The sequence below is a fragment of the Schistocerca piceifrons genome, chromosome 3 (genome assembly GCF_021461385.2).
Source record: "Schistocerca piceifrons isolate TAMUIC-IGC-003096 chromosome 3, iqSchPice1.1, whole genome shotgun sequence".
Taxonomy (NCBI): domain Eukaryota; kingdom Metazoa; phylum Arthropoda; class Insecta; order Orthoptera; family Acrididae; genus Schistocerca; species Schistocerca piceifrons.
The window spans coordinates 376,797,632-376,819,137 of NC_060140.1; the positions used below are offsets into that span (position 1 = coordinate 376,797,632).

A 21,506-nucleotide genomic window follows, 5' to 3' on the forward strand; every position below is an offset into this window, starting at 1 on the left:
CTCTACCATTCGCATGTAATGCTAGTTTTTACGTAAATATATTCTGAATAATTATTTCTAGGGTACAAAATTAAACGAACAGGGTGATTCGACTGCGCCCACAGTGTTATATCCCGCTTTCAAGAAGCCACATGAGAGATTTTCATATTCTCTCGCGCGCTATATGCAAAGTAGTAATCCTACAGAAAGAATGATCAGGGTCTTCTTGTAGAAAATTTAATGTAGTTAAATTTTGTGCTGGGATTCGTTTTCGCTGGAGACCACGGTTTCTGAGACATTCAAGAAAAAACCGATCTTCAAACGCATCTCTACCCCCACATTCATCCCTCAGCAGTCAGGATTTCTCCCTCCTACCACTGTACAAAAATTTCCATCACCATAAAGTATTCCCGATATTCTACTTTTTGTATCCTCTATTGACTAGTCTACTATGCCACCAGTGCAGTCGGCTATTTCGTTAACATTATTAATTTAAACGTGCCCCTGAGGGTAATGAAAGGTAAACAACTTTTATAAACATTACACTAAAATTAGTAACGTTCACAGTTCGATCCAAGCTTAACCCTTACAAACACAGTAGTTTCGCAGTCAGTAGGCCTGACGAATGCAACGATGTAACTGTTTATTTTATGCTGTTAAAATTCACAAAACTGTTAAGTAAAATTTACACAAACGTCAATTTTACAATTTGAAAGTGCTCGACTAAGACGGTGGCATAATAAGGCCCGTCAAATATGACCAAAAAAAGATCGAATGTGGGAAATAATTCGTGCAGTTGTAAATTTTTATGCACTAGTATGTGCCTCATCGGTCTAGAAAGGGCATTTGACAATGTGATTTGGGATAAGCTGGCGACTATAATGAGGGAAAAGATAGTGGACTGGAAAACCAGAAAACTTATAAACTCATTATATCTTAATCAAAAAGTTTCAATTAAAGTGAGAGGAGAAAGTACTAACTGGATCAGACTAGGAAAAGGAGTAAGACAAGGATGCTGTCTATCATCTACTCATTTCAACCTCTACTTGGAAAATATGATTGACGAATGCTCATTAGATGACAAAGGAGTAGAAATTGGAGGAAGAAGAGTAGGGTGTTTGAGGTTTGCTGATGACATGGTCCTTCTAGCCACAGGGGAAAAAGAATTACAGGTTTTAGTGGACACCATTGAAACTAACGGAAAAAAAATATGGAATGAAAATTAACACAAATAAAACAAAAGTATTGGAACTAGGAGGAAATAAGGAAATAAAAATTATGCTGAATGGAGAAATACTAGAACAGGTGCAAAATTTTAAGTTTCTTGGAAGAGGATAGACACCGACTGGAAGTGCACCACAGAAATTAAAATAAGGATAGCAATGGGAAAAGAGGCGTTTTATAAGAAAAGGAGAATTTTCTGCAATGGTCTGGACAGAGAACTCAGGAAGAGACTCATAAAATGTCTTGTATGGAGTGTTCTACTATATGGCGCTGAAACATGGACTATGAGGAAGAAAGACAGAGAAAGGCTGGAGGCTTTTGTGATCTGGACATGGCGGCGGATGGAAAGAATAAGTTGGATGGACAGAGTAAAAAATGAAGAGGTACTGAGAAGACTGGGAGAGAAAAGACAGTTACTAGATGTAATAAAGAGAAGAAAAAGAAATTGGATTGGGCATATATTAAGAAAGAATGACGGGCTGATAAAAACAGTTTTAGAAGGATATGTAGAAAGGAAAAGGAAGCGAGGAAGGAAGAGATTCCAGACACTGGATGACATGATGGACGGTACAACATACAGCAGACTTAAGAAGGAAGCAACGGGCCGCAGAAAATGGAGAGGCAAAGGACCTGCTAATGTAGCAGATAACTGATGATGATGAGTAGGAGAGAGTGCCCTGAACAACGTACTAGAAATCCTGACTGGTGGGGTTTGAGTGTGAGAGTGGGGTTGAGTTTGAAGGCCACTTGTGTATGTTTTTCTTGAGTACCTCGAAAACTGCGGCTTCCAGCGAAAACGTATCCCGGTTGACAATGTATATACGTTAATTTTCCTACGAAAAAGGCCTTGTGGGACTAATAGTCGGCGCGTAGCTAACGAGAGAATAAGAAAATCTCGCGATGGTTTTTGTAGGTCAGATATAGCATTGCCCGTTGCATACAATGACGACATCGATAGGGACAGCTGACTCACCATGTACAACGTGTTGGAACTAAATGATAACAATTGGAATTTCAGCATATAGTTTCAGAAGGCTGTGTTCTTCCGGCGATAACGAAACAGCTTAATTTGGTTGTTCCTCTGCTGAGTCACATAGGCTCTGGAATCCCAAGTTATACTTCTGATACCAGTACGGAAAATACAGGTGCAATAACGATAGCCTGTCTTAGTTATGTATCCTATGAGCAATAGATCATGAGGGTGAGCAGTTTACGAAGGTTCGCTGGAACCACATTGCTCCGCTGTGTATCCAGGAGGTGGTTTGGGTTTCCAGCTCCAGTACGGGCGTTCTTTGCCGAAGAGCGCTGCATCCTGCAGTGTTTCTGGCAATCGCTGAAGCGCAGATTCTGGCAAAAATGAGACAGCGAGCGCTGTTGCCAAGTTGAGAGCAGTGAGAACGGCGAATGGTTGGCGCTTGTCCTTCTGCAAAGAGAGAGAACGTCGATAAATGAGTTGACAATATAAAATAATAGAAATAATACTAAAATGGAGCAGAATCAAATGAAGTATAGAGAAAACGAACGATACATTATATGTATCTGACCAGTATGTCTTGTATTATTAACGAATGCAGTCGCAACTGCTGTTTTGTTCATCTTGAACATAAACAAGTTTCGGGTGATGTGTACTCAGTTGCTGAAATACAGCGACTACCCAAATGAGTTCTTATTATTTATTTGTAAATCATATTACCATAGCGTATCTAAGGCATTCGCCCGTCGTCACCTTTCAAAAAGGAGTTGTTTTTCTACTGCATTGTGAATTCTACAACTGTCCTGTATGAAATAGTAACAACTTTAGCAACAAATTTATTCGAATCGACTACTTATATTTGCATTATATATCGGACACCTTACTCGAGAGATTAATAGGCTATATAAGAATACATAATAATGCTATAACTCGTGTAAACAGACACTGATGATCGGATACATTAGGAGCACCTGCTAAATAAAAGGTAAGTCCACATCTGGAGGTCAATACAGCAGCGATTCAGTGTGGAAAGGACTCTGAAAGTCATTGGAAGGTTTCCAATGATATATAGCACCAGATACCTATGCAAATGTTACGCAATTTCGGTAAAGTATGGGCCGGTGGTTTGAAAGGCGCGGAATTGACACCTTTTGAGGTACCATATGTGATTCATCGGTTTATCATATGAATTTAGTGACCAAGACATCAACGTGAGTTCACTATCACGCTCCTCAAATGGCTTTGTGATATGGGCAGTTATCTAGCTGGCAGATTCCATAGCCACTGGGAATACATCAAGCACAACATGGCCAATAGTTTTGACGTAGTCCACAGTAGCCATGGTGCCTTAGATTACTATCACAGGTTCCATGAAAGCCCAGGTGAATGACCTCCATCGCCTATTACCGTCGCAACCAAACAGCGTCCGTGATGCGGTGCATGTTTTAAGCGTCTGTTCTCCTAAACGATGGCGTATCTAGACGCGACCCTTAACCTAGTGTAATACGAAACATGATTCACCCTGCAGGGTGACCTGTTTCCTTGATCCACCGTCCAGTCTCGATAAACCTGTGACCACTCTTCGTCGCAATTGTTGATGTCATTGGCTCAGTATGGGAATACCTAAGAACTGTCTGTTGTGATGGCCCGTGTTCAGCAGTATGTGCTGAACACTTCGAAATACTTGTGCCTGCACCAGCCCTATATTCTGCCGTGAAATGTGCTGTGCCACAGAGCGCCGCAAATCCTGCTTTACCGAGGCAGCGGGTCTCAGTGGACGTCAAACACCTTGTCGCCTAGTTGTGGTTCATCATTCTCCAGTCACTCTGTGCAGATGCTCGCGACAGACGCATGCAGGCAGCTTCACCGTCACTCAGATGCTCGTTCCCAGACACCAGGCCATAACAATCTCCCCTTTGCCAAAACCACTTATGGCAGTGGATGTCCACATTTGTGGCCCATAACATCAGTAGGGTGATTCCCCATTCCACTATCCTCCACTTATATACTTTCCTTCCCACGTTACGTGCCCGCAGTACGTCCAGTCTGCCTGTGGGTAGTGGTTATAATGGTTTGGGTCATCAGTGCATGCCGATAATGCCTTCTTTGGTCCTGATCTCCAAGGATAACAATGATACAGCGTTCCTCAAAACGGTTTATCGTCTATGGCAGAGACATCTTTCGTGATTAAAAACCAGTGGTTCCAGTACGATGTTATAGGGCCTTTTAGTGGGGATTCCATGAAAGCTGCAGTCGCAATAGAAGGGACCACGATAGCTGTTGTCTACGTGTACATTACTGCGGACCATCTGCATCTCCTCACACTTGATGGCTTTCTCCACAGCAATGCTATCTTTCAACAGGATATATGTCTGTGTCAGAATGTCATAATCTTATTACAGTGATTTGAGAAGGATGATAGTGAACTTATGTTGATTTTGTTGGTTACCAAATTCGCCAGTTTTGAACCAGGTTGAACACATACAGGACGCTAAAGGTGCAAGATCGATACCTACCAACCACTGGCTCATAATTTACGTGAATGGTGTTACCTACGCTTAGACCTCCGGTGTCATATATCTCCGGTAAACTACCAAGCACTTGTGGAATGTATGCCATACAAAGTCTCTGCTGTATTACGTTCCTTGGGTGGACCAATATGCTACTGAGCAAATTGTCATCCATCTCTTTTTTAAATCAACAGCTAGGTAATTTCATTCCTAAAAGAGGAGTAATTAGATTTATTACGCACTGCCTGGCATAAAAAAAGTGCAGCGCCCAGAAGGGGAGGAGGAAACCAAATATAACTTCACGGGCTGAGAGGGTATGTGATATTTTTTCAGTGATTACAAATTCGATTCAGATTTGCAAAGAACTTGGCAGCGGTACGTCGACGATATTCTGCGCCCCGTTTTGTTGCCTTCACAACAAGCCAACCTGAGCTTACATTTCACCGAGATAATGCCCGCCTGCACATGGCGAGAGGTTGTACTGCTTGTCATCGTCCTTGCGAAACCCTACCATGGCCAGCAAGGTCACTGGATCTCTCCACCATTGAGAACATTTGGAACATTATGGGCAGGGCCCTCGAGCCACCTTGGTATTTTGATGATCTGACTCGCCAATTGGACAGAATTTGGCACAGTAGCCCTCAGAAGGACATCCAACAACTCTGTCAATCAATGCCAAGTCGAATAACTCCTTGAATAAGGAACAGGTGGACTAATGCAGTATTGACTTGCTCAGTCTGTGAACCTCTTTCTCTTTAATAAATTATCTAATTTCTCTGAAATTGTAATCACTGCTTTGTCTGTGCATGTACAACACATATACTAATTTCCGTTCCATTTGGACAATTACTACGTGGTGCGTCGTTCTTGGTCTTAGGGTGTATACTGTGAGTCACCGAATGTTGCAGTAAATTGGCCTTTTGCGTTCAATAACCGTATAATTAGGTGACTTATCGTCTTGACGCTTGAACAATAACGTCATGAGCCACAGGCTAGAAGTTGATACCACAGCTGAAGGTAGGCATTGTCTGCCTGTTACAAGTGGATGCACGATGTGGACCATGTATGTTATTTGTTTAGCGGCCGGTGTATGGGTGTGAAACAGTTATTTGTGTTAGCAATACAGTTTTCGTGCATGTTGACATTTCCGACTGTGTCAGTGTTAGCATCTATTACATTTTTTAGGTACAAGTAAGTTAATATACGGGGTGTTCAAAAAGTCTCTGCGCAGTGCCGTATGATTGTTCGCCTGCCTGGGTTACTTCCCTTCAAGTGAACTCTCCCCAACATTCCACTGTTTCGTTTATCTCAGCCAACGTCAGTAGTATCGTTGGTGTGTGTCGTTACGTGTTGACGTGATGGTGTAAGTTTAGTTCCTTTGTTCGTTTGCTTCGTTTTTGTCATTGTTAAAATGCTAACCATTGAAGAACGCGTGTTTTTAGTCGAACAAGTGTTCAAAGCTGGCGGTAAATACACAGATTCAGTTCGTCAAAAATTTAATTCAGTTTTCTCGGAGACAACACTCCCACATAGCGATATTGTGCGACATTTGATTAACTAATTTCGGAGTACGGGTTCAGTGACAGGTGCACCGAGAAGTGGTCGTCCTAGCGTTTTGTCTGAGGATAAACTACTCGATATTTCCGATAAAATGTCCATGAGTCCGAACAAGTCAGTAAGGAAACTCGTCCAGGAAATCGATGTTAGTGTCGGAACGGCCCACACAGCTATAAGGAAAAAATTAGAACTTTTCCCATACAAAGTGACAGTCGTGCAAGAACTGAAAAATACTGATCGTGGCAAGAGACTGCATTATTGTCAATGATTCAAAAATTTCGTTCAACAAAATGGAAGGGATATTCTTAATGAAAAGTATTTCATTGATGAAGCGTGGTTTCATTTATCCGGGTACATCAACTTGCAAAATTCTCGTATGTGGAGTACTGCAAATCCATTGTGTATTCATGGTGAACCACTTCATTCTGTGAAAATAGGAGTCTGGATTGCAATTTCTAGACGTCGGATCGTGGGTCCCATATTTTTCAACGAAACAATAAACGCACAACGATACTGCAGTGATATTCTGTACCCATTCATAGAAGAACTTGTGTTAAGTGAAATACTGAACAGATATTTTCAACAAGATGGTGCAACCGCGCAAACAGTTCGCGTTTCAGTGTCACTGCTTGCTGATATTTTTGGTGATTGCATAATTTCACAGGGACTTTGGCCTCCACCATCTCCTGACCTAGCACCACTTGACTTTTTCTTCTGAGATGCAGCGAAAGCAACTGTACAAAAACCGTCCAAAACCCATCGATGAATTGAAAACTACAATATCCACTTTCTCTACTTCTGTTACAGAGGAAATGTTACAGCTTGTCTTTGGAAACATGATTAGATGAATTGAATTGTGTATTCAACAACAGGGGGAACACTTTCAACATTTGATGTGAAAATTTGTAAGTATATTCACTGCGGCATACGGCACGTGCTGCTAACAATCATACGGCCCTGCGGAGAGACTTTTTGTACACCCCGTGTCATATAGAGTTAGGTATAATAATAAAAGCAGCCTCAAAATATATGAAAAACGCCGCAGCCCTTCCCCACCCCCACCCCTCCCACCATTAAAAGAGACAACGAAGTGGAAATTTTTAAAGATATGTGTGATATCTGCAAAAGTCTTGGATTTTTCAGTCTACAAGTTAATATTAATCGAAGATCCAAAAACTTGCCAGAAAGCAAGAAACGTTTAGTAGATCGTAAGTGACATCATTGCCCAATGACACCACGTTACAATCGTTAGACAACACTACTTCTATCCAACTGCCAACAGGTCTTGGCTAGCAAAATGGCAAGAACAAGTGACTGCCATGCTGTGGCTGCTTTCAGTCACCTTCAGTCTCTGAGTTGAATTAAGAAACATAAGGCACCATTAGGTGAAACACTTATCAACACAGGGGATCATTCATCTGTTAGTCAGCACTTTGACTGTCACAAGATTAGCAACGAGTAATTAGGAGATAAGTGGAGAATATTCGGGTACACTGTATCATTTATATGACAGAGAGCTTGTGATCCTGTCAGTGGTTCTCGTGGGAATGAAATATGGCACATGATGTTTCTGCGTCGAATACCAGTGAATGAAGGAAAAAATCACAAGAAAGGATATCTTCACAATGCTTCGAAATTTATCCTAACTCATAGCTACCGAAATTTGTAAAAAAAGTCTCGAGGAACACTCGGCGATCACGAGGTTGGTTGTGTGGCTAGCAGGTCAACCCACATGATCGATGCTGTTGTGAAAATGGTGCTTCCCATGCACCCAGTTCCGAAAGTTTTGGGCAATGTTTGAGTGGACCCTGATGAGGATATCTCCCCACCATTTTGTCGAAGATCTGGGAGTTCCCTAGGTCCTCATGTACGACATTATTGTGAATCACAGAGCACCACTAGATAGCGGAGAAGTTTGTCTGTCCAAATAAGTTTTAAAGATATCCTCGTGCTGCACCGTTGCTTACAGAAAGACACAGATAATTGTCTTAACCAAACATTTTTGCGTTCATAACACTGGAAGACTTGCTCACATCTCATACAGTGACTTTCCCACATATTCACAACTTTCATACACAGTGAACATATTCGAAAACAATTTTAATTTTTGTCTCGGCCCATGTAGAGCTCTGTCCGTGAAGTAAATGAAAATAGTTTCAATCCTCCTGTTTCCAAGGACTTTGGAAGGTTTACCTTGGCTGTCAAAAAAATGCCGAAACTGTTAAGCACTTCTCATTTATTTTCACACCTAGAAGAACCACGACTCTAGAATGGGCCGCTCTACACCTTGACGTGGAGAATCAAAAAAGAAAACCTACTCATTTGTCTATCAGATTTTTGGGCCTGAGAGCGATACTGACATATAGGCCGAAACGTTATGACCATTTGATTAATAGCATTTTGGTCCACATTTGGAGCGCAACACAGCAGTGATTCTGAGTGGAAAGGATTCGACAAGTCCTTGGTGGGTTTCCAGACGTATACTGCATCATACGTTCTACGTACCGGTCACCCAATTCCCACTAATTAGTGACTGGTGGCTTGAAGACGCGGAGTTGGCGCCCGATACTGTACCAGACGTGTTCCATGGGTTTCACATCAAGCGAATATGGTGACCAATACATCAACGTGAGTTCACTGTCATGCTCCTCAACCAACTGTAGCACCATTGTGGCTTTGTGACCGATGCAGTTATCATGCTGGAATATGCCACTACCGTCGAGGAATACATCAAACACGAAGGGATGTAAGTGGTACGCTAAATCGTTCACGTAGTCGATAACTGTCATAGTGACTTCGATTACTACCATAGGTTCAGTCTGGAACTGCGCGACCGCTACGGTCGCAGGTTCGAATCCTGCCTCGGGCATGGATGTGTGTGATGTCCTTAGGTTAGTTAGGTTTAAGCAGTTCTAAGTTCTAGGGGACTGATGACCTCAGAAATTAAGTCCTATAGTGCTCAGAGCCATTTGAACTACATGTTTGAACTACTACCATAGGTCCCATGAAAGCTCATGTGAATGACCCCCATATACTACTACCTCCACTTGCCTGCACCTGTGGTGTGGTACATGCTTCGAGCAGCCGTTTCCATGGATGACGGCATATCCAGACACGACCACCAACCTGCTGAACAGGAAACAGGTGACATGCTTTGACTGATTCACAGTCCAATCTCATGATCCCATGCTCACCACAATAGTAACTGTCGTGTTGTTGAGTCATCATGAGGGCACATAAGAATGATCTGTTGCGGAGCACAACAATACGCACCGTACGACGTGCTTCAAAACACATGTGCCTGCACTAGCATCGTACTTTGTCGTCAGATCTCATACAGATCGCAAATGCTGGGATGGTTCCCTTGAAAGGGCACTGCCGATGTCCTTTCCCGTCCTTCCCTAATCCGATGAGACCGAAGACCTCGCTGTTTGGTCTCTTCCCCCAAACAACCCAACCCAACCCTCATACAGATCGCCGCTTATCCTGCTTCACACAGCGAGCAACCCTCCGACCTCCATGTTCTGTGATGAGTCGTGTGCGTCAAACATCTTGAACTCTACTCATGGTTTCACCGACGTTTAACCATTGTCCATAGATTCTCAGGACAGCAGAACATGAAGAACCAACCAGTTTTGCTGTTTATGAGGTCATTTCCAGGCGCCGAGACAAAACAGTGTGACCTTTGTCAAGGCCGCTTATTTTAGCAGATTTCCACATTTGCGCACCATATCGTTGATAGAATGATACTCCATTCGTCTTTGCTCCTTTTACGTACGAGGGTCACTCCAAAAGAAACGCACATTATTTTTTTAAAATCCATCTTTTATTCTACATGTTTGAAAGTTTTACAGTGTGTACATACATCCTTTAGGAACAATATTTTCATTTCTCCACATAATTTCCATCCCTCTCAACTGTCTTACGAAATCTTGGAACCAGCGCCTGTATACCCGCACGGTAAAATTCTGGACCAACCTGTTGGAGCCACTGTTTGGCAGCGTGCACAAGGGAGTCGTCATTTACAAACCTTGTTCCACGAAGAGAGTCTTTCAGTTTCCCAAAGAGATGATAGTCACATGGAGCCAGGTCAGGACTGTAAGGCGGGAGTTTCAGTGTTGCCCATCCGAGTTTTGTGATCGCTTCCATGGTTTTTTGACTGACATGTGACCGTGCATTGTCGTGCAACAGCAAAACATCCTGTTTTTGCCGATGTGGTCGAACACGACTCAGTCGAGCTTGAAGTTTCTTCAGTCTCGTCACATACGCATCAGAATTTATGGTGGTTCCACTTGGCATGATGTCCACAAGCAAGAGTCCTTCGGAATCGAAAAACACCATAGCCTTCCAGTAGAAGGTGTGGTTTTGAATTTTTTTTTCTTGGGTGAATTTGCATGATGCCACTCCATTGATTGCCTCTTCGTCTCTAGTGAAAAATGATGGAGCCATGTTTCATCACCTGTCACAATTCTTCCAAGAAATTCATCTCCACCATTCTCGTACTGTTCCAAAAGTTCGTTGCATACAGTTTTTCTTGTTTCTTTGTGAGCCACTGTCAACATCCTGGGAACCCCCCTGGCACAAAACTTTTTTAACGCCAATACTTTCAGTACTCTGCAACACTTCCTTCCCCTATCCCAACATAACGTGACAATTCGTTCACTGTGATGCGTCTGTCAGCAGTCACCAATTCGTTAACTCTCTGTACATTACCGAGCGAGGTGGCGCAGTGGTTAGCGCACTGAACTCACATTCGGGAGGAAAACGGTTCAATCCCGGGTCCGACCATCCTGATTTAGGTTTTCCATGATTTCCCTAAATCGCTCCAGGCAAATGCCTGGATGGTTCCTTTGAAAGGACACAGCCGACTTCATTCCCCTTCCTTCCCTAATCCGATGAGACCGATGACCTCGTAGTTTGGTCTCTTCCCCAAAACAACCCAACCTCCCTGCACAATGTCTGGAGTGTGTGCAGAACGAAGCCTACCGCTGCGAGGACAATCCTCAATATTGCCGTGCCCGCTTTCATCACGCAACCTGCTTGCACACCGACTAACTGTACTGCGATCGACAGCAGCATCTCCATAAACCTTTTTCAACCTCTTGTGGATGTTTCCCACTGTCTCGTTTTCACAGCACAGGAATTCTATGACAGCACGTTGCTTCTGACGAACAAGTGTAGCAGCCATCTTGAAGACATGCTGTGACGGCGCCACTCACGGGAACAGGTTGAATTAAGTTTGAAAACAAGCGGGAAGGATGTATCTACACACTGTAAAACTTTCACACATGCAGAATGAAAACTGTATTTTTACAAAAATAGTGAGCATATCTTTTGGAGTGACCCTCATTTCAAGTGCCCATAGTGCCATCAGATGGCAGTAATTTCGCGGTGAACAGTGCTCATAGTAATTTGGATCAGCGGTGTAAGTACTCAACACATGTCGAGCAAGTCATCAACTTTGCTCACTATATACCTACTTACAAAAAAAAAAAAATACACTTCCACACATACTAGCCTTTCGTAATTTTCCAGAATTAAACTAAAAGCAGTTCCCATCTGCGGTTGTGATAAAGGTTTTTATGGGGTTTCTGAGCCAGAACTGGAAAACCCCTTGTTCCAAAATTTGGATCCTTCAGACACCATTTCCAGCTGGCCTTATGTTTGGTTGAAAAGTTGCTGACTACTTCTCGAGCACACTACTATACTTGGACTTAGAGAATGAAAAATATTTAAAGAAAAATATTTACCTTAAAGCATAAAACTTTTTCTACGACAGCTCAATCAACTGTCAAGAGCAAAGAATGAAAGATGTGAAAAAAAGGCACTGAGGTCCACATGTACACAGTACCCACACTGAATGTTCAAATTTAAAAGAACGCAAAATCTCCAAGACTGCAAGTTTTACAGAATTTGGAAATATACTGCATACTTCAATGCGAGATGCTTTTAATAATTTCCATAACGAAACTCTGTCTCGAAATATGGAAGAAAACCCAAAGACATTCTGGTCATACATAAAGCACACCAGTGACCAGACGCAATCAATACCTCCACTGCGCGATAACAACGGGGAAGTCACTGATGACAGTGCCACTAAAGCAGAGTTATTAAACACGGTTTTCCGAAACTCCACCACCAAAGAAGACGAAGTAAATATTCCTGAATTCCAATCAAGAACAATCGCCAAGATGAGAAACGTAGAAGTAGCTATACTCGGTATTGCAAAGTAGCTTAAATCACTTAATAAAAGCAAGGCTTCTGGTCCCGATTGTATACCAGTCAGGTGCCTCTCAGAATATGCTGATACAATAGCTCCTTATTTAACAAATATTTACAATCGCTAGCCAAGAGAAAGATCCGTACCTAAAGACTGGAAAATTGTTCAAGTCACACCAAAACTCAAAAATGGAATCCGTTGAATTACAGGCCCATATCACTAACGTCGATTTGCAGTAGGGTTTTGGAACGTATACTGTATTCGAACATTTCGTATTACCTCGAAGACCAGGTAGGACTGACGGATGACATCGATAAAGTACAAAGAAGGACCGCTCGCTTTGTATTATCGCGAAATATGGGAGATAGTGCCACAGACATGATACGCGAATTCGAGTGGCAATCATTAAAACAAAGGTATTTTTCGTTGCGGGACCTTCTCATGAAATTTCAATCACCAGTTTTCTCCTCCGATTGCGGAAACATTCTGTTGGCACCCACCTACATAGGGAGAAATGATCATCACGATAAAACAAGAGAAATCAGGGCTCGCACAGAAAAATTTAAGTGGTCGTTTCTCCTGCGCGCCGTTCGAGAGTGGAACGGTAGAGAGACAGCATGAAGGTGGTTCATTGAATCCTCTTTCAGGCACGTTATTGTGAACAGCAGAGTAATCACGTAGATGTAGATGTTCAGCATCCAATATACGATAGTTAAAATTCAAAATACACACGCATCCGTACAAACACACAAAATGTTTCTTTTCTTTAGTAGACTTTCTCCAGTATTTATGGTCGAGTCAGTATAAGAATATCCCTGACAACAAGCAACACCGCTGTCAACCTTAAGCTGCGTAGTGCTCTTGGCTGTAGGCAAAAACAATAGTCGTCTGTACAGCTACGTTGCCATAGAGACGTTTCCAAAATCGTATTGCATTACTGGCTGAGATAGGCGCGCATGGTGCAGGGAATGGCAATTCAATCTCAATGTAGAAAAGTGTAATGTGCTGCGAATACATAGAAAGATATATCCCTTATCATTTAGCTACAACATAGCAGGTCAGCAACTGGAAGCAGTTAATTCCATAAATTATCTGGGAGTAGGCATTAGGAGTGATTTAAAATGGAATGATCATATAAAGTTGATCGTCGGTAAAGCAGATGCCAGACTGAGATTCATTGGAAGAATCCCAAGGAAATGCAATCCGAAAACAAAGGAAGTAGGTTACAGTATGCTTGTTCGCCCACTGCTTGAATACTGCCGCGCTCAGCCCACTGCAAATGACAAGGCTCTTCTTGTGCCGGCTCGACTGTAGATTGACACCGGACAGAGAGAGAAACGTGTCGCGCGATCTCGCACACAACATAGAGAACCAAGATTTTACGTTTCACCTAACAACAAATGCCCTTTCTAGACCTCGTCCTGACAGCAGAATTATTTCATCCAAAAGCTTATCACTAGAACTGAAAAGACAACCGACGCAGATACGGATCTTGTAAGACTGTAGACCACGCTAGTGCTAAATGGGGACCTTTAAGTTACAACAGAGGGGCCTTAGCTTTAACTTTTGTCTGCCCAGAAAAGTCTGGTTTGTTGGAAATTTATGAACACTCCAATGCTGTCAGTGTGGAATCTTACAGTGCTTGTCAGACGTGTCACACGAGGTCGAAATTTACGACACGTGTATTTACTCGTGTCCTTGAAGATAATGAAATAACTGACACAACTACTTGTTTTATCAGCACTTCACACGAAATTTGTCATTTTAAATTTATCTTTTCTGTGAAAAACAAACGTTGCACAGTTTATGCAAATACTTGTAATTACATTTTGCCGATAACAACTGTGACAACGTTAGTGTGGAATGCACTGCATTTTTAAGTGACAGCTCTATGAAACTTCAGCTTGTTCATTGCTTTGAATGAGAACCCGAACGAGGTGGGGATGTGGTTAGCAAACTGGACTCGCATTCGGGAGGACGACGGTTCATATCCTCGTCTGGCCATCCAGATTTGGGTTTTTCCGTAATTTCCTCAAACAGCTCAAGTCAAATACGGCGACGGTTCCTTTGAAAAAGGCGCGGCCAATCTAGTTCCCCATCTTTTCGTAATTCGACCTTGTGCTCCTTCTCTAATGACCTCAATGTGGACAGTACGTTAAACTCTAATCTTCCTTCCTTTGATGTATGAGAGAGAGAAGGAAAGAGGGGAGGGATGTAATTGAGATGTCGCTTGTGTGGAAAAATGGAAAAGGGTGGGGTGGGGAGAGGCGCGTGGGGAAATATTCTCGAATATGCCCTACTGATACTGTGACAATCAAGATTATGTTTTAACGATTTCGGTGAGTGAATGGAGGATAAGACTTTTCATTACGTACGTGGTGTAAAACATCTCTGAAGTCCCTGTGTGAATGAGAATGAAAAATGTTAATGATTCGTGCAATTTTAGGCAGAATGAGCACCAAAGAAGGCTGACGTAACCTCTCTGAACATTCACAGCATGTTGCTAATTTCTGTGCCACAGTTCTTCAACTTGATGCCAGTTACCTGTGCATAAGTGTGGAAATAAGCGTATTTAAAACATTGTTATAGAGCGCCAGGTGAAGACGACGTATTAATTGAGATGTGGAAACTGGGAAGGAAGCAGGCAACTGTAGCCATTTATGAGTTCATTAAAGATTTCTGGCAGAAAAAAAAGAATACCGGGAGACTGGAAACAAGTCATAATCCATCCGATACATAAGAAGGATACATAACAGACACCAACAATTACCGAGGAGTATCTCTACTTCCAGTCACCTACAAAATTGTGTTCAAAGCTCAACTGAATAAGACAGATGATCAAGCAGAACCCACAATTCATCTACATCTACATCTGCATCCATACTCCGCAAGCCACCTGACGGTGTGTGACGGAGGGTACCCTGGGTACCTCTATCTGTTCTCCCTTCTATTCCAGTCTCGTATTGTTCGTGGAAAGAAGGATTTTCGGTATGCTTCTGTGTGGGATCTAATCTCTCTAATTTTATCCTCATGGTCTCTTCGCGAGATATACTTAGGAGGGAGAAATATACTGCTTGACTCTTCGGTGAAGGTATGTTCTCGAAACTTTAACAAAAGCCCGTACCCAGCTACTGAGCGTGTCTTCTCCAGAGTCTTCCACTGGAGTTTGTCTATCATCTCCGTAACGCTTTCGCGATTACTAAATGATCCTGTAACGAAGCGCGCTGCTCTCCATTGGATCCTCTCTGTCTCTTCTATCAACCCTATCTGGTACGGATCCCACACTGCTGAGCAGTATTCAAGCAGTGGGCGAACAAGCATACTGTAACCTACTTCCTTTGTTTTCGGATTGCATTTCCTTGGGATTCTTCCAATGAATCTCAGTCTGGCATCTGCTTTACCGACGATCAACTTTATATGATCATTCCATTTTAAATCACTCCTAATGCGTACTCCCAGATAATTTATGGAATTAACTGCTTCCAGTTGCTGACCTGCTATGTTGTAGCTAAATGATAAGGGATATATCTTTCTATGTATTCGCAGCACATTACACTTTTCTACATTGAGATTGAATTGCCATTCCCTGCACCATGCGTCAATTCGTTGCAGATCCTCCTGCATTTCAGTACAATTTTGCATTGTTACAACCTCTCGATACATCACAGCATCATCTGCAAAAAGCCTCAGTGAACTTCCGATGTCATCCACAAGGTCATTTATGTATATTGTGAATAGCAACGGTCCTATGACACTCCCCTGCGGCACACCTGAAATCACTCTTACTTCGGAAGACTTCTCTCCATTGAGAATGACATGCTGCGTTCTGTTATCTAGGAACTCTTCAATCCAATCACACAAGTGGTCTGATAGTCCATATGGTCTTACTTTGTTCATTAAACGACTGTGGGGAACTGTATCGAACGCCTTGCGGAAGTCAAGAAACACGGCATCTACCTGTGAACCCGTGTCTGTGGCCCTCTGAGTCTCGTGGACGAATAGCGCGAGCTGGGTTTCACACGATCGCCCTTCTCAAAACCCATGCTGATTCCTACCGAGTAGATTTCTAGTCTCCAGAAAAGTCATTATACTCGAACATAATACGTGTTCCAAAATTCTACAACTGATCGACGTTAGAGCTATAGGTCTATAGTTCTGCACATCTGTTCGACGTCCCTTCTTGAAAACGGGGATGACCTGTGCCCTTTTCCAATCCTTTGGAACGCTACGCTCTTCTAGACACCTACGGTACATCGCTGCAAGAAGGGGGACAAGTTCCTTCACGTACTCTGTGTAAAATCGAAGTGGTATCCCATCAGGTCCAGCGGCCTTTCCTCTTTTGAGCGATTTTAATTGTTTCTCTATCCCTCTGTCGTCTATTTCGATATCTACCATTTTGTCATCCGTGCGACAATCTAGAGAAGGAACTACAGTGCAGTCTTCCTCTGTGAAACAGTTTTGGAAAAAGACATTTAGTATTTCGGCCTTTAGTCTGTCATCCTCTGTTTCAGTACCATTTTGGTCACAGAGTGTCTGGACATTTTGTTTTGATCCACCTACCGCTTTGACATAAGACCAAAATTTCTTTGGATTTTTTGCCAAGTCAGTACATAGAACTTTACTTTCGAATTCATTGAACGCCTCTCGCATAGCCCTCCTCACACTACATTTCGCTTCGCGGAATTTTTGTTTGTCTGCAAGGCTTTGGCTATGTTTATGTTTGCTGTGAAGTTCCCTTTGCTTCCGCAGTAGTTTTCTAACTCGTTTGTTGTACCACGGTGGCTCTTTTCCATCTCTTACGATCTTGCTTGGCACATACTCATCTAACGCATATTGAACGATGGTTTTGAACTTTGTCCACTGATCCTCGACACTATCTGTACTTGAGACAAAACTTTTGTGTTGAGCCGTCAGGTACTCTGTAATCTGCTTTTTGTCACTTTTGCTAAACAGAAAGATCATCCTACCTTTTTTAATATTTCTATTTACGGCTGGAATCATCGATGCAGTAACCGCTTTATGATCGCTGATTCCCTGTTCTGCGTTAACTGTTTCAAATAGTTCGGGTCTGTTTGTCACCAGAAGGTCTAATATGTTATCGCCACGAGTCGGTTCTCTGTTTAACTGCTCAAGGTAGTTTCCAGATAAAGCACTTAAAAAAATTTCACTGGATTCTTTGTCCCTGCCACCCGTTATGAACGTTTGAGTCTCCCAGTCTATATCCGGCAAATTAAAATCTCCACCCAGAACTATAACATGGTGGGGAATTCCCCACAGTACAAGTGTACTGTAACCTACTTCCTTTGTTTTCGGATTGCATTTTCTTAGCCCTATGGCTACCAGGCAGGGTTTAGAAAAAATAGATCGTGCCCAGCAAAATTTGTAACTTGAAAACTACCCTCAGGATCTGGACAAGGCGGAACCTTAACACAGTCGTTACAGTCATTGATTTCAAAAAATGCCTACCATTATGTAGGTAGATAGACAGTATTCCTAACACTGGAAGAGGCGGGTATCGACAAAACCACCAGACAATTAGTCGAACAGGCACTCACAGACTACAAAAATTAAATTTCTGGTTGGAGTTTCTGAACCCTTCACAATTAACACAGGTGTTCGGCAGGGCGATGGTCTCTCACCGATACTGTTCAATCTGGTCTTAGACAAGATCATGAGGGAGTGGGTTAAAGAACTACAAGAGAAAAACATGTAAGGAATCCATCTAGGACAAGGAAGAGGAAAATCTGTGGTGAAATGTCTCCCTTTTGCTGACGGCAATGCAATAATTTCTAAGGACAAAACAGATGCAAAGATAATGATAGAAACACTTCAAAAAACTGCAGCTAAAACGAGATTACTAATATCATATGAAAAAACGGATCAAACTGAACATAAACGCAACAGAGAAGAATGTATGCAAACGCAACATGGAAACATCAAAAGAGTGGATAAGTTCAAGTATTTGGAAGGGGTTAGATAACATCACAAGTAAGGAAAGATCGAAGAAAAGGGAATTACCATACCGACTCACCCAAAACCGATATAATAAAAGATCAGTAGCATTCCGGGCAAAAATTAAACAGTACGCAACAGTAATTAAACCGCAAGCTCTTTACGGATCCGAAAACCTAACGCTGAATAAAAAAAGGTGAACAAGAAGAACTGGAAAAGGAAGAAAGGAAATCACTCAGAAAAATTTTGGGACCACAAAAGAACAGCCGGCCGGGGCAGCCGAGCGGTTCTAGGCGCTACAGTCTGGAACTGCGCGACCGCTACGGTCGCAGGTTCAAATCCTGCCTCGGGCATGGAAGTGTGTGATGTCCTTAGGTTAGTTAGGTCTAAGTATTTCTAAGTTCTAGGGGACTGATGACCTCAGAAGTTAAGTCCCATAGTGCTCAGAGCCATTTGAACCATTTTGAACCACAAAAAAACAAATAAAACTATTGGACAAAGAGGCGCAATGAAGATCTACATAGAAACACAGAAACAATTACAGACAAAATAAGAAAGAGGAGATTAAAGTTTTACTGTCATGTACAGAATGAATGTCTAACCCCGCCATTGCCGGTCCCAAGCCCGGGGACCCATCTCGCAAGTCATGGGGAAGTAGGAGGGAGAGGAGTAACAACCTCGTAAAAAAACCTGGGTCCATCTGGCTCCCGATGGTAGCACCCAGTTAGGGCCCCTACCTAGGGTTACAGGCGAAGACCGGCCAACCGTCTCGAAGGCGGAAGAGGAACGTCGTTTCCCAATGGCAGAGAAAGCGGAAGAGCCAATGAAACATATCAGGTAGCGGCTGTACTCGCTGTTAGGGGCGGCTACCAAATGCGTCTGTGTCCCCATGTCAGGGGCGGCCTGAACACATCTTCTGCGGCTAACAACTTCAGTCGTACAACTGGACGGACATGAGTCGTCCCATCAAAAAGTCTTTTTAGCTCATGGAATGGATCGCACTATGGAATCGAGATTTCCCCAGGGGTACAATCCCCCGTTGACTAAGGTCGACGCAAGCAGGCATTCGGATTCTGGGGACCTGCCAAAAAGTGCATAAGGGAAGATTCGGAGCTCCCAAGAACCTCAAAGAAGATTAAAACTAAAAAGACTTTCCGAATTTGAACCATAAATGTACAGACAATGATTAAGACTGGTAAACTTAAACAGGTAATAGATGAGATGAAAGAGAGAAGCATTGGAATACTAGCGATGCAAGAAACAAGATACACTGACGAAGAGTCAGAAGGCTTCATAATTCTGAAGGGGAAACCAGGAGTTAAAGTGGGAAAGGAAAGACATGCACCTAGATGCTTTGGTACAGGGTTCATAGTAGACATGAGATACGAGGATGGCATAACTGAAATGAAGAGCAGGTCAGAACGGATATCAACACTGACATTTCAAGCAGGGAACGTACTTTACGTAATTAAACCGCAAGCTCTTTACGGATCCGAAAACCTAACGCTGAATAAAAAAGGTGAACAAGAATAAATGGACATGCACCTACAAATGACAAGAACAGGAAAGACAAGAAAGCTGCAGATAGTTTCTGGGAAGAGCTAGATGATACACTGAAAAACATACCATATAGACATGTGAAGATACTCGTAGGAGATTGTAATGCACAGATTGGAAGAGAGAAGCAACATAAAGGAGTAGTGGGCGAATATCCTTCACACCAGCGGACAAACAAAAATGGAGAAAGACTAATTGAACTGTGTCGAGAACACAAAATGAGATTGATGACAACACACTTCAGGGCCAAAATGTGTAAGAAAAAGACATGGGCAAACCCATGCACCCACCTTGGGGAATTCCAAATTGACCACATAGCAATCAGCTGGACAAATGCTGAAGAGGTCATGAACACAAAGGTCAGGAAGAACACAAGAATAGAATCGGACCACTATCTTACAGAAGTTAAGTGCCTTTGGATTCCAAACGGGGACAGACTGCCACAGACGAATAGAAGAACAGAAAACATAAAGGAAGATAGAGACAAATTAAGACACAATCGATCCAGATATGAGGAACGAATTGAATCATTCAATGAATGGGACGACATGAAGCGAAATATGATGAAACAGGCTGAACTACGGGGAAAGGAAGAAAAGAAACGGAAGTACTGGTGGTGGAACAAGGAATGTGAGGAACCGGTAGAGACGCGCAGGAAAGCCTGGAGAGACTGGAGCAGCAAGAAGGGCCCGGAAAAATGGGAAGTTTTCTTAGGAGCAAGAAAGGAAGCGCCCGAACAATAAGATGGACCAGAAGACAGTAGATGAAGCAGGAACTGGACGAGATTGAGACCAACTTCAGGAAAAACAACAGCAAACACTTTTTCGGGAAATTCAGAAAGAGTCTGATTGGATAAAAGGGTAGAGAACTGTTTATAAGAGACAAGAAAGGGGAGCTAGCTGTCAGTGCGAAGGAGAACTGACGGATTTTTGCAGAGCACTTTCACGACCTGCTGAACTGTGAACCACCTGAAGAAGAGCTGGAACTGGGGACTGACACAGAAGAGAGAGAGCCACGCCCTCCAACCAGGGATGAAGTCGCGCATGCCATAAGCGATCTAAAGAATAATAAGGCAACTGGAGAAGATGGTATAGCAGCCGAGATGATAAAGTGGGGAGGCAACAAAGCAATAAACAACATGACCAACATAATTCACCAGATATGGAGAACAAAGAAATTGCCAGAAGGATGGAAGAATGCAATTGTAGTACCAATACATAAGAAGGGGGACAAGAGAGATGCAAACAACTACAGAGGAATATCGCTGCTAGAGGTCGGATACAAGGTGCTGTCAAAACTCTTGCTCAGGAGAGTAGAAGAACAGGTAGAAAGTACAGTTGGCGACTACCAAGCGGGATTCAGGACGGGAAGAGGTTGTATAGAACAGATATTTATCCTGAAGCAACTTATAGAACATAGGGCCTTAAAAAACAACAGAACAGTAATAACCTTCGTGGATTTCACAAAGGCATGTGACTCCATCGACAGACAGACTCTTGTTAGGATACTGAAGAACAGAGGACTTGATGGAACA

General features: G+C 42.7%; 1 protein-coding gene across 1 annotated transcript in view; it reads right to left on the minus strand.

Moving 5' to 3' along the window:
* Positions 1-2,413: 2,413 nt before the first annotated feature.
* LOC124788672 (solute carrier family 22 member 21-like) overlaps positions 2,414-21,506 on the minus strand; it is a 53,659-nt gene continuing 34,566 nt past the window's right edge. The window contains exon 4 of the mRNA XM_047255954.1: positions 2,414-2,626. Coding sequence (XP_047111910.1) covers positions 2,414-2,626 — 213 coding nt within the window. The remainder of the gene's footprint in view (positions 2,627-21,506) is intronic.